The sequence below is a fragment of the Eptatretus burgeri genome, chromosome 11, assembly GCF_056783735.1.
Source record: "Eptatretus burgeri isolate ZD-2024b chromosome 11, Ebu_testis_v1, whole genome shotgun sequence".
Taxonomy (NCBI): domain Eukaryota; kingdom Metazoa; phylum Chordata; class Myxini; order Myxiniformes; family Myxinidae; genus Eptatretus; species Eptatretus burgeri.
In genome coordinates this window covers 42552961-42567236 of record NC_140971.1, presented here as the reverse complement: position 1 = coordinate 42567236, position 14276 = coordinate 42552961, and the positions used below count along the sequence as shown (strand labels likewise).

Sequence of the window (14276 nt, the reverse complement as noted above, 5' to 3'; positions counted from 1 at the left end):
CTGGAAAAAGTGGCCTTAGCACAATGACGTCGGTGTTTGTGAAATCCCTTTGATGTTCCAAAAGAAAGAGAATGCCATAGTCTTGGTGATCTCCGCAGAGAAGGAAACCCACAGCCACCTCCATGAGTCGAAGCCTCCAACGTGGGCAAGTTGGGATTTAAAAACCCAAATAATGACAAGAATTTTCAACTCTGGTTTTGTAGCAAATTGAATATATATATATATATATATATATATATATATATATATATATATATATATATATATATATATATATATATATATATATATATATATATATATATATATATACACAAGAAAGAAGGAGCACACTGAGCAACACAATAATTCAAATTATTTATTTAAAGCCTGACATTTCAAGAACGAAATAGTCCTGTTCCTTAGGAGGCGTTGAGAGTGCTGTGGTGGTGTCACCGTTACATTCCGTTGAGGACAGCTCGTATCGTGGATTGGTCCAATTCCTAGCCAAACGCAAGGCTTCCCTGCAATTGAATGACTCTGTGTTGACGTTGTAATTGATTGTGCAGTGCTTTGTATGGGGGATGCAAGTCGATGTTTTGGTTGATGGAGTTTTCACAAGAGTACCAGGGGTTTCCAAATAATAGGAGTATAAAAGACTTGCATCCCATATACAAAACACTACGCAATCGATTACATCGACAAACAGTAGAGTCGTTCAATTGCAAGGGACCCTGATGATTGGCTAGGACTTGGACCAATCCTTGATGTGAACTGTCCCCAACTGAACTTAATGGTGTCACCACCACAGCACTCTCAATGCCTACGAGGAAGAGAACTAGTTGGTTGTTGAAACGTCAGGCTTTAAATAAATAACTTAACTTTGAATTATCCAATTGCTCAGTGTGCCACTTCTTCCTTTTACAAATATATTATACATATATTGAAAAAGCTTCACAGCCACTCAGACCCCAAAATGCAAGATATGGTAGCCTTCACAACAATGATATGGAGGGGGGGGATCAATGTTATATTTGTTGCTGAAAGGTGAATTCTTCCTTATGGGGATGAAAGATGAAGAGGAGTAACTGAAGCGGTCACAAAAAGCTGTTGGGAAGATCCAGATTCACAAATGAAGGCACTGCAAACTAGCTACACGACAGGCAAAGACTCAGGTCCAACATGACGACCACCGAGTAGTCTTCATCTGGGACTAATGGACATTTTAATGGTTCGAGCATCTTCTCTGTGTCTGGGGAGATTGACAGTTCAAACCCAACCACAGCCGGGTAATACCAGAGACTTCAAAATGGTATGTGCTGCTTCCTTGCTTAATGCTCACCATTTACAAAGCACGGCCAAACGACCATAGGTTTGCAACCATTGCACAGGCATTGATTGGCCCAAATTCCCTCCTCCTGCACTGAAGTTCGTTGTAAGGGAACTCGTATATATTTATCAATATAGTCATTAGTCATGTGACCTGGCTCTGACTTGTACATGGAAATTTAGCCAAGAACACCATTTGAATCTCGGTGTCGAGGGATACCAGTATCAAGGCAATACATATTTAAGGATTATAATCTATGTATTATGCATGGTGCTGGAGAAGGACAGGGGGATGGGGGGTACTTCTCTGACAGATTTCATTGTAAAGAAAGTTTCGGAGCATTCAGGAAAAAAAAAAAATTAAGAAATAATCCTTTCCTTGCACAGCAATTGGGGATAGACAAGCACCTAACTTCCCTCAATGTTTCCTGTCACAGGAACAAATGAGCTTCCTGTGTGTGTATTTGCAGTGTGGAAGCCACAGGACCCTCAGACTCGCATGGTCCAAACTCACAGGATATGCACTCAACATCCACCAAGCTGAAGGTAAGGCAAACAATACGACGTGCTGAACGAGCCGAGGTGGATGGCCGTGACGACTTCCACACAGATGTCAAAATGCAAACATCGTTTCCCAAGGCATTTTTTCCAAAGTACGGACGAGAACAACATGAACGACAAGACTGCATGGCAGGATTTTAAGACAAGCATTGAGTGTGTATATCCATCTGTGGCTAGTGATGAATGCAAAAGGCAGTCCAGGCCCTTGTAAACGCGCATGGAATTCAAACTTGGGAAAGGCAACTTGGCAGAGTCTGCCCGGCGGAGCCACTGTGCAGCCAGAGGGTCAGACTTTCCAAAACCTAATGTCACACGCTCCAAAGACACTGCAGCGAATGATAGATATTTACAGTAGTGAGTAATGCACATAAACAGTCACCTAAAGCCTGGAACAACTCATCCGCAGGTGTGCATATTTCCAGGTATTTCAACATGCCCTGCCCAACATGGTGAATTTGATTAAGAATGAAAATTTTTTTTGCTTTTCTTAAAAAGGGAACCAACTGAAAAATAAATAAATCACAATTTCACAACACACTGTATTTAATTACAGTCTTTGTGGCGACGTAATGGCGACCTGAATCACCACATTCGATTGCCAACAAAACCAAGAAAACCTTTTCCAAATATTTTGAAGCGATTCTTCCTTTTCTTGTAGTAAATGTAAGAAAGTAAAGATGGCGAGCTCCCCGGCGAGTGTGCTGAAAGCAAGCAAAATCAGACAGTTTCTCATTGGACGAGCGTACCGGTACCAGGGCAATGTTGATTCAACCTGGGGCCAGAGCACTTGTTAGACTCTGTGAATCCGAGAGTCCAGGCAGTTTTCTTTGTTACAACATTTGGATCAGAAAAAATAAATAAATAAATAAATAAATAAATAAATGGAGCTTTCACAAACACAATTGCCAATTCATGTGGCAAATTCCTTTTGTCACGATTGCTTCAATACATTTAATGACATTCTAGATCATTGAGTGAATATCTAAAATAAAATAAAAATTGGTGGTTATTCTACTACACAGAGCTGTTTTTAAAGTTCAGTATAATGAAGTCATTTTTAATACAGCATCCTCAATAAATCATTAGTTATTCCTCTCATGGAGATCTGTGGAGATCTAGACAAAGCAAAACTGTGCATCACCACACCAAAGCAACAGCTTCGGCATTGTCCACTAGTTCAAACTTAATTTAAACCCATCGAACTGGTCAACTGGGGCTGTCGGGATAACCTCGACTGTGGAGGTATGCACACACACCTTTGACTTGTTTAGCATTGGTTCAAATCTCGGCCAAGCTATAAACTGTCATCCTGGTGTTGGCTTAGTGGTGGCTGGCTTGGGATCTTAGGGTCCTGAGTTCGATCCCCGTTGGCCACTGAATTAGCACCAGATAGGGTCGACTCAGCCTGTCATAATTTCCTTCCGAGGTTGGCGAAATGAGTACCAGTGTACTGGTATAGGGGCACAGCATCAGCAGCATAGCCGCACCCACCGAAATGTTCGCAACTCGGCAGCCAAGCTGCCATACGCAAGAACAAGATCCTGGTGTTTTGTATTTTGGGTGATACATCAATGTGTGCGCCATCCATCGGATCGACCTTAAACTGGACATCATGTCTGCCAACACTAGTTGGTGGACTAAAGGATCTCACAGTATCCTCGGCAAAGAGCAGGCGGGTTATCGCCAACAACAAAAAAAATTAAAATTTTATGCTCGAACCTAAAGGGGGACACTGCATCAGCAGCACAGCTCTGCCCAAAAAAAAAAACATTAAAAAAAAAAGGATGTGACCCACACCCATATGGCTGCATACGAAAGAAGCAGAACTGGTCAACTGCTAGCTATTAGCAGAATTTCATCACAGAAGATCCTGGCAGACTTTCAGGAACATTTCCCCCATTGCAAAGGAAACTGGAAATTCATCGTGCGAGAAAGTCATGGCGAGCAAATATCCAAAAATGGGAAAAAGTGATGACATTGTAGGAAAAAGAAAAATAAATTAGAGCAACCCTAAAGCCAGGTACCTTCAATTAATTCAACGAGGGCAACAATTACGAGATAGAATTGATCCAAGATTCCGTGGCGACAGAACATCGGGCACCAAATATTTCATGCAATGACTCCATGAATGCGATTTGTGATGGTGCTAATATGCACTACTCTACCCGGGATTATATACCATGTAGCATGTGTTGGACTGAAAGAAAAACAAGTCTCTATATCGCAAGCCAAGGCATGGCTCCGATACAATTCCCCAGCTATCTGCCCCGAGGACGGCAAACGAGGCATTTCAGGATGAAAAACAAGTCGTTGGAATGCATTAGTCTGATGCCAAGTAAGGTATTTTTGCCAAGGCATTCAAGATTACAACCACAGTGATAGACAGTGGTGAACATAAATATCACTTACACACTTACAGATGTAGATACAGTACTTGTCGAGTAAAACTGGTGTGGGACTCCTTTTGGAGAGAGTCAAGAACCTGCATTTCATCTGTAAGGACCAGTACAGTATCAGGATACCATTTGTACACAAAAGATCCATCTGTTTATAACATATGCAAATTTGGCAGTATCTAAACTCTGACACCCCATCCTCCTACCATCCCCCAAATAAGCCACATACATGCCCCTTATCAACCCCTCTCTACTTCTACATCCTACCAGACTTCTTTCCATTACCCATTTCTCTTTATCATCATAATCTCTTCCGTTCTTTTTGGCAATTTCCGATTGGTATGTACTGAAGGATGAAGGTGGGGGAGGGGGTGCAGCACAATGTAGTCAGTGTACACTACGTTCACAAAGTTAAAATATTAAATATTATTTACATTAGAGTCGGCTTATCATGCTCCTTCAATGTTGAAGTCTTGTGTGTCTTCATATTCTCGTTTGCAAAACAACTTCCGAGGACACTAGAATTATTTGTTCAAATCCATATCAGGGCTGGGGGTAGGAGGGAGAGGGACGGAAGGCTGAAACAAACCTACCAATTATGGGTTAGAGAGGTAGTATGGTGGTCGGAGGCATCAAAGGGGGAGTGGTCATTGCAGCTGCTGGTCAATCGAGGCGACAGTGACAGAGCATGACAGGATGCTGGGATCCAAGTGAGGGAGGATGCTGGGAAAGTAGGATGGCCTGTAAGGACATCGCCGATGGAGAGTGGGTAATGTGGACGAACAGTTTGTAGAACATTGCGCTGGTTGTGGTTTCAGGAATGGCATTCGTGGTGAGTAAAAGCTACTTGAGAGTGATTCATGCTCTCTGATCTTTCATCGGACGATGTCCTGCGCAGGGCTTTTGACCCGAGCTCGAGATTACTGTTGATGGTGTGTATTACGGCTGGGCACGCACTCCCGGCCAGACCACCATCTGGTGTTGCACACAAAATTCCTTGTCTGTGGTCCCACAGACACATGTACCCAAGGGCTGGAACACTTTGGAGTTCCGAAGGGAGTCAGCTACCCATGATGTTTACAGACTTTCAACACGCACTTATCTGAACTCTGAGACAGAATACACAAATTATCACTCCCTCTTTTGCATCGGTAAGCATTTCATTCCCTTATGATGTCGTGAAACTCAATTCAACAAAATGGTTGTAAACATGCCCCCTGAGGAAGAGGAAGAAAGTGCTTCAGAACTGCCTTTTCTATTCGCAAATACAATGGAGCGATTTGAATATTGCACACCCAGCTATATACACATACATACATACATACATACATACATACACACATACATACACTCCTTCCAAAGCAAGTACAGTGTCAATCCACATCAACATGATTGAGGATCAAATGCCAAACTCACTATCTATCTATAATTCCAGCAATCTCTGTGTGTCTGTATGTGTGTCTGCAACCGCTGTTTCTCGACAACCTCTGGTCCGATCGAATCGAAACTTGCCAGGTATATTGCTGGGGACCTGAGTTTGTGCCTTTTCAAGGTTTGATATTATATCGGACAAGCGGTTCCCAAGTTACAGCCATTTATTTGCCAACCAATGACAGGACACGTTGCTATGATATCACGATTGACATCACAATTTTTCTTTTATGAATTAATTTTTTTTTGCATGATTAATGTCAATTCTTCTTCTTCTTCTTCATTTGATATGACGTCACAATCGACGCTGGGGACCTGAGTATGTGCCTTTTCAAGGTTTGATATCGTTCTTCATCTGTTTCAGCTGTTTCCCAAGGTTTGAAAGCTGTTTTTTTCCCAAGGTTTGAATTAATTGTTCAAATTATTAATTAATCCCAAGGTTTGAATTTTCCCAAGGGAAACAGCTGTTTCCCAAGGTTTTAAAGTTTTTTTTTTTTGTTTGTTTGTTTTTTTGCACAGCGAAGGAACGGCCTGTGTGGTTGTTGTTTCTGGCACGCGGTTTGAAAGTTTTTTTTGCAAGTACAGCCATGCACGTACAGGCACGCGAGAGCGAAGGAACAGCCTGTGTGGTTGTTGTTTCTGGCATGCGGTTTGCAAGTTTTTTTGTTTTTTTTGCAAGTACAGCCACACACGTACGGCCACGCACGTACGGGCACGCGAGAGTGAAGGAACGGCCTGTGTGGTTGTTTCTGGCACGCGGTTTGAGGTTTTTTTTTTTGATGTACAGCCACGCACGTACGGCCACGCACCTACGGGCCTGCACTAGTATTTATAAAACAAAGAAGAAAGAGCAATCAGAGATTGCAGACCCTCACCAGGACTTGTTTTGTGATGTATTTTATGTGGCAAATAAATGGAAGGATGTACTAAATGAAAGGTCAAAATGGTCTCATTGTAATGTGTAAAGATCAAATGGTCTGAAGGTCTAAAATATTTTAAAAGGTCGAAGGGATCCAAAGGGTGCAATTTAAGGTCTAACTAAAGGGTTGGGATTGTCTGAAGGGGTCTAAAGGATCTAAAGGTCAAAGGGGTCTACTTGGTATTAAAAGGTCTGAAAGGTGTAAAGGTCTAAAATGTAGAAAGAAGTCTGAGAAGCCTGTAGGTTTAATGGGGTCAAAAGGTTATTAAGGGCATTATGGTTCTAAAGGGTCTAAAATGGTCTTAGGATTATAAAGGGTCTAAAGGATCTTAAGGGTCTTGATGGTTCTAATGTAATTAATACACACTCACATTCTGTGCGGACAGACAGTTAAATCGACAGACAAACAAATGGACCCAAAATGCAATACCCTCTCCTCTGGCGAGGGTAACAAGAGCGAAGTCAATGGCGCACCATCGCAATTCCCCTTGCTTCCCACCGAAAGCAATGCTGAAAGATGGCAAAAAAGTTCCACAAGAAACGACTTTGACTCGTGACTAATTTTGAGTTTAAAAATAATTCTTACCGCTTTGACCCAGTACCCTAAGTCCCCACCCCGAGGCATGAACAACTGGGGGACAAGGCCAAAAAATAGGATCATTGGACCTGCCACATATCTGGGCCCTGGTCTAAGATTATAACCCAAATTTGGCAGCATTCTGACTGGTGGGTCTGGAGAAGATTTTTGAAGGAATTTACACAACCACCATTTTGACCAACTTAAAGTCATGTGACTGGAACGAGGTTTGTCATCCCTGTTAGCAGTCAGGAGCAGAACATTACTGCCAAATTTCAGCCGGATCGGCCCAGCGGTTTGGCCGGAGAAGTCGAACTCGGAGATGGATGGATGGGCAGATGCTGCACGACGACAATACCTTATCTGGAATTCCAATTCCAGATAAGCTAAAATTTGTTACATATTTCATGTGTGGCTCAACGTTGATTGCATACACAAAGTTTCATGAAAAAAGCTTTTAAAATGTGGCCTCAGTTGTATTTTTTGGTATTTGACCTCACAGGGAAAGGCGAAAAATGATACTGCTCTCGCACCTTCTTGCCATGCAGTGATTGGAACGACCAAGTTTGGTGAATTTCTGCACAACCGATTAGGAGATAACATGAGAGAGACAGACAGACAGACAGAGCCAATTACAATATCTCCCAATTTTTTTTTTTTCAAAAAAAAACAAAACAAAAAACCTTCGTACGGATAAATAACAGCAGCTGGCATGCCCTACTTTCACAATGAAATGGTGGAATCTGTCACTGCCATCAATAAATACAGATCCAATGGCCACTAGCCATGCTCCCATGATCCAGAGGTTTCTCATGCCACCACAAGGAACAAGCCAAAGAAGGAAATCATTCCCTTCCACCATCTGTTCCACAAACACAAACACCATAATTACTGCAATATATCCCAAACACCCCCCCAAAAGCATCAAATAGGAGAGAAGACCAGCGAGATTTCACGGTTGTGCAGAATGTTTGGGCGAAAATTATTTTCATGCTTAAAAGCAATTATGCACACAATTGTCAACGCATATTTATGCAACCCTTCTTACACCAAAGTTGGCACTCAGGTCGAGTCATTTTCAAAATAAGAGGCAGACTGAACTGACCAAGCTCGTCGAAATGATCCCTCCAATCGTAAGCCACGATGGCTTGCCAGGATGGTTCAACCCCCCACAACTCCCCCTCCCAAACCCTGACTCCTGGTCTGTGCAAAATATTCAACCCACCGAGTGCAGTTACAAACGACTGCTTGTTATCACTGATGACTCATCCAATGAAATTAAAAACAGACTGCAGTGGTGGAAATATTATATATTTTTATTTCACAGTTCCCACTCCTTTCCAACACACTCTTGTTTCAGCATCCTCCCTCCCCCATCTCATTCCCTCCATCCCCACCAACTTCCATCCCTGACAGCACACACTGTCCGCAACAGTTAGGATACTACAGAATGGCAACATTTAACCAACGATCCTGATGCTTGGTTAAAAAAGCAAACAAAAAAAAAAACCATTGCAATAGACCTTATGTTCCACCATCTCATCACCTACCCTTCCAATGCCTAACCCTCATTCACAAACATACACAGCATGGGTTTGACAGGATCGAAAAGAAGACCCAAGGGTAACCTGAAGTTATAAACCAAATACGGAATGGCTGCCTTCCCTTACGTACACGTACTCAACTCCCAGTCATCGCATAGTTCTCGAACAAAAGAAAATTAAAAAAAAAAATAACGGCACCAAAACTATGTCTTGCGTCCAAATACTGCTTTCTATAATATGTAACAATGTCATAATAAATGGTGATATTACAAACTGTATTCATTAGCTTGATCCCCTCTCCTCCCCACCCCCAGATAGGTCTGGGTATGAGGAAAATACAAAATGAAAGGAGTGTTGCAAAGTGCAAATCTTACTCCCTGCAGCCATTTCTAGAGGCTAACCAAATCGTGATACACTACCATGGGATATCCACAAAACACCAAAAATTAAAAAAAAAAAAGAGGAAGATAACACTTCAAAGACTAAAAGTAACGGTGCACCAAGAAACCCAACGACCCTCCTCAATCACCTCGTTTCAGGAGGTTTCAAAATGTATCAAAGTGAACGCTTTCCAACATGATATTCGTGGCCGAAGAAACAAAAACAATACATGTGACATTATCCTTTCCAAACTCCTCATTGCTTACGAAACACCCGAACCATAAACGGGAAAGAGAAACAGAGGAGCGCTTACCTCACACACATGATACTTCAACGTGCCTCATTAAAGACTAAAAGCTACCGAGATGGCTTGCATGATGTACGTTTTATAATATCCAGTAACATAAGGTTAAGACTGATAAAAGAGGCAGACTTAACGATGGTGACGACACAGAGGAATGCGTGGCAGACTCAAGTAACTGTGTAAACTCAAAAAGTTCCATGGATGTTTGGCTTCCAGATAGGACAACCGACTTAGAGCTTATCTATGCAACAAATAACACCATTGGCTCGCCACGCCGGTCTGACCAGACCAGTGAAAGGGTGAGAAAGGAAAATGGATGCCGAGGAGTCAAGGGGAACAAATCGCATCCGAGGGGAAATCGAGTCTTTCCAACAGGCCAGAATCCGAGGCAAGCGTCCACCCAAGTTTATCATTAGGATCGTATATAGCATCCCCATCCCAAACTTCATATTGAAGGAAAAAGTAGTTTGTGCCTCGAATAGGACATTAAAAAAACAGAAGGTGGTTATGATTCAAAGCAGGTCCTTGCCATTCAGATATCCTCATACATGCTCAATGCCTCCTGGAGTCGGCGAGTGATGGCTTGGTGGAAGGCTATTTGAGCCTGGAGGAAAACCTGCATGATCTGTCGAAAGTCTTGGGCACGCATATGCTGGAAGTGGTTGAACTCAGCCTGTGTTGCTAGGGACAGGATGTTCGTGCGGCTGCGCAGTGCTGCGAGTTGCGCCAGTTCCATTTTGCCTTCATCCGACGCCTTCTGGCTTTCACGCACCTTGACCACTGCACCTGAATTGGAATAGAGAACAAGCATGGTCAGGCTAAGAGCGAACACACCCATAAGCTGATAAGCAGGAAGCCACAATATTTCTGGCAAAATAGTAATTACCCCAAGCACACGCAAAGTGAAAAGCAGAGTTAAGTAATTGGTTCACTTTGTGTCTGTCGGTCTGTCTGCAAACGTCAGTTGATGATCAAGGAACAACTTGATTTCAATTGAATGTAATATTTTGAACACAAATCAGAAAACAAACCTGTAGTTTAGCAGTATTTTGGCTTTGAATTCCTCCTGATTGCGTATGCGCAGAGAGGAATGAGTTAATTATTTTTACCTCCGCCACCGAAGGTGGAAAGTGGAAGGTGGAAGGAGATTGTGTTTTCACCCGTCTCTCTGTGTGAAGGATATCTCAAAAAGTTGTGGACGGATCACGATGAAATTTTGTGGGCAGGTTGGGTGTGTGACAAGGACGAACTGATTAGATTTTGGTGAAGATTCGGATATTATAATTTTTTAAGCGATTCTTCACCACTTAGAGCCAAAAACGATATACAGTACAGCATGTTTCATACAGCATAATTATTGGCCCCGGTAAGTTTTACTGGATCAGGCATTGTGTGGCTAAGGTATGTGCTCTACCGAGTGCCCTTCTAGTTTTAGTCTGTCTGGCAGTCAAACAAAATTGAATATCATTCCAAACAGGAAACTTACTGTGTTGAAGGTTGTCACAAAGGACACAAACAACAGGCATGATGATCTAATGTAACATGTTAAATAAGGTGATGTAAAAGATGCTGCATTAGCGGTTGCAAGATTCCGGAATTTTTTAAACTTTATTTTTTTCAAATGAATGATATACTTGAACACTCAAGAACACAAATTGCTTTTTTGACACTTTCAAAAACCTGTTTTGCAGTACTTGGACAAAATACTACGACATTTTACATCATCTCGACAAATCCATTTTGCTGCTCACAGACCCCGTCTATGTCCTTTTTTCTCTCAAGAATATGTGGGGTAAGGCGTTCTATGAACTCCCTAACTTAATGTGTGAATGGCCACTGGCAGTGGCACCTGCAGACTAAAAAAAAAAAAGTACTGGATATACGACACAGTGAGGCGTGGGGATCTGAAGGGTATTTGGTACGTCGGGGGTGGTTTGGCGTGCCGACCCGAACATGCACAATTATTGTTAGAGCAGCTCACTGTTACAGTGTGTCAGCATTTTTAGGCAGCACTTAAAAATTTTAATCCAGTGTTTGCTTGTTCCAGAACATTGGTGCTGCCAAAGCAGTGCATCTGCTCGTTTGTTCCAGAGCATGGCAAGGAATGCAATTTGGTGGTTTAGCCTTTCCCAGCAGTCGTCAGGTCAGGAATTTAGCCAGGGATATGGCGTACAATGGCTGAACCTTGAAAAAAAAATAAAAAGAACGAAAAAACCATGGTGTCCATAAACATTGCTAGTAGGTGGGACCCCATCTTAAGGTCCTGCTGAAAGACAACTTATACTTAACGATGACCTGCCTGCACAGCACCAGGAATATAGTTCATCATCGGGTTAGGAAATCGAACTTAGATGCCACAGCTTGAAGAGCCATTATGTTAGCCCTACATCAGGATTGCTGACGTATAATTCCCTTTGAAGTCAATGCAGCAAAGACAACAGTTAACTTTTGGAGCTTGAGACATATTCTGGCCAGGATGCCTCTTGCTTCAGGAAATTTGGAATATTGTACAAGAGGCAATACTTTAAGAAGGGATAAAGCAAACAACTTTGGGAACATCTTTATATTACTGTATATAACAGCAAAGGTACCCAGCGTTGCCGGGAAACTCCGGGTCCCTCCTCTCATCCTCCCTCCCACCACAATAATAATCATGACTATTTTTGTTGTAATGAAAACGTACCTGTTCAGTTTTCAATGCATTATTTTTGTTTTTAAAATGTGCATAACAACTTCTAAAAAAACAGGTTAAAAAAAAATCTCTTGGAAATTTCCTCGGCCTCCCGACGAATTAATTACGTATGTGGGCATTTCACGACCAAGTCTATTTTCGTCACCTATGTTTATAAACTTCACATAATATGTGAATTGCATATCCATGAGTTTGTTTATAAGGCTTGAAAAGGCAGATGAAAACCAAGTTTTTGTTTTACTATTTTCACTCAATCTTAATTAGTTCTACCCCATTTTAGTTTTACTATTCTTAATTAATTTAAAGTCTTAAACAAATCGTAGTCTTAGTTTTACTCATCTTAATGAAAGATTTCACTATTTTCTTTATTCTGCATTAAGAGAGCATACCTTCATTTGGTGGTGTGTATGTGAATGCTGCCACGATCGCTGCGAACAAAACATTTATTACCTCGTTTCCTCTGCATGAGTTGTAATCAAAATGTACTTTTGTTTCTTTAAAACGGTACATTCATTTAATGATAGAAGACACATTGTTCGGTCTTCAAATGTACACCAGAGATCTGTGCGTCTGATTAGGCCAAAACAAAATTGCGGATTAAGACCCTTATACTATGAGGTGAAGGGAAGCATGTTTTTGGTTTTAATTAAATAAGGCTGTTAATTATATTCAAAAGGGGTGTTTAAATTTGCCCAAATACAGTTTTCATTCATGCACTCCCTTGGAGTTCTGTGAATATTCATGCAAAGTTTCAGGCTGCGAGGTTTCATGGTTTTGGAGTTATGGAGAAGACACACACACGAGGGGGGGGGGTGTGAAGGCTAAAGCGAGAAAAATAAATTGCGAAAAGACAGAAAGGAAGGTGAAAGAGGGAAAAGAAAGTTGAGAGGTATGAGTGAGGGGGGCAGAAAGGTAAAATACCATGCTGCAAGTTAGGGGCTGGTTAAAATAATAAATAAGTGAATATAATAAAACAAACTTTTCTTTTTTTTAAACTGCATACAAAATAGATATACGGCCCTTATAAAAGTCTCAATAACACAGTTCTGGTTTAGAAAAGTAAGTGAGCAAAATCCATACAAGGGAATGTCAAACATTCACGAGTAGAACAAGGCAGGTAGATTGTCCATCAGTTTCCTTACCGTTGTTTTAATCATTCTATTCTGCTGCCTTCTCTCCACATGTAACTAACTACGTACTCTCATTAAATCCCACACCCATGTAACTACTCTCACAAAAATTACACTCGCACTTGCATCCACACCTTCTGCATACAAGCCTCGCTTCCTGGGCTTGCAACCGATATTCCTGAGCAGGGGCCAGGTAATCATTTAACCCAGAGGTGAACAGAAATTTGGTGACCATTTGTATATAAAATGGATCTTCATCTGCTCAAGTAGTGTCACATTAAAATGAGCGTTCACCACACTGCAGCGATGCATTGGATTGAATATGTTTATTGGCACGGCAAACCCGGTTTAAAGAATTGCCTTTGAAATCTCATCAATCGTCTCCCTTCAAATTCGAGCGAATTAAGGAAACACAAGCAGTGTAAAGGCCTCAAACGGGGGCACTTTACAAAACTCCATTTGGCAAAGGAGGATCAAAATAAGAAATAGGTAAACCTTGGCCAAAATAACATTAAGGGTCACAAAGCAGCCCGATTGCATTCCAAGGAAGGGGAAGAAAAAAAAAAGAATTAAAAAAACGACTCACCGGTAAAGTTTAATATGTTGAGGTACAAATTATGCAAGATCCAGGGTAGTGCAACACAGCAAAGAGGATGATCCCACACATGCTCTGCTCAACTACAGCCTTTCAGTTATGTGTAGCTGGTCTAAACTGTAGAAACGGTTTCGTTTTTTCTACAATTCTCACTCGAATGGTAAGATTCAACCAAGGAAATGCCAGCGAGCATTAATTAAAAAAGGGGAAAAAAATAAAAATAAAGAATAAAAAGTTACGCATTCCAATGCAGTTAAAAACAGAAAACGAGAAGGGCGCTCGGTGGAGCGCATACCACCGCCACGCAATGCCTAATCCAGTAAAACATATCGGGGCCAATAATTTTTTGAAATATGCGATACTGTATATCGTTTGTGGCCTCACCTTTCAATGGTGAGGAATCACTTGAAAATTAAAAAAAATTATCGTATGTGGAAC

General features: G+C 41.5%; 1 protein-coding gene and 1 long non-coding RNA gene across 3 annotated transcripts in view; one reads left to right on the top strand and one right to left on the bottom strand.

The window, feature by feature from the left end:
• Positions 1–4981: 4981 nt before the first annotated feature.
• LOC147016950 (uncharacterized) overlaps positions 4982–14276 on the top strand; it is a 9664-nt gene continuing 369 nt past the window's right edge. The window contains exons 1-3 of the long non-coding RNA XR_015049255.1: positions 4982–5097; positions 5281–5416; positions 11113–11213. This is a non-coding gene — a long non-coding RNA (uncharacterized LOC147016950). The remainder of the gene's footprint in view (positions 5098–5280; positions 5417–11112; positions 11214–14276) is intronic.
• The window catches only part of SNX33 (sorting nexin 33), a 27601-nt gene continuing 21815 nt past the window's right edge, over positions 8491–14276 (bottom strand). The window contains exon 2 of one of the 2 annotated variants that reach the window (XM_085846184.1): positions 8491–10207. In XM_085846184.1, the coding sequence (XP_085702310.1) occupies positions 9954–10207 (254 nt within the window). In that variant the 3' untranslated portion in view covers positions 8491–9953. The remainder of the gene's footprint in view (positions 10208–14276) is intronic. The other variant, XR_015049254.1, reaches the window with a different exon arrangement.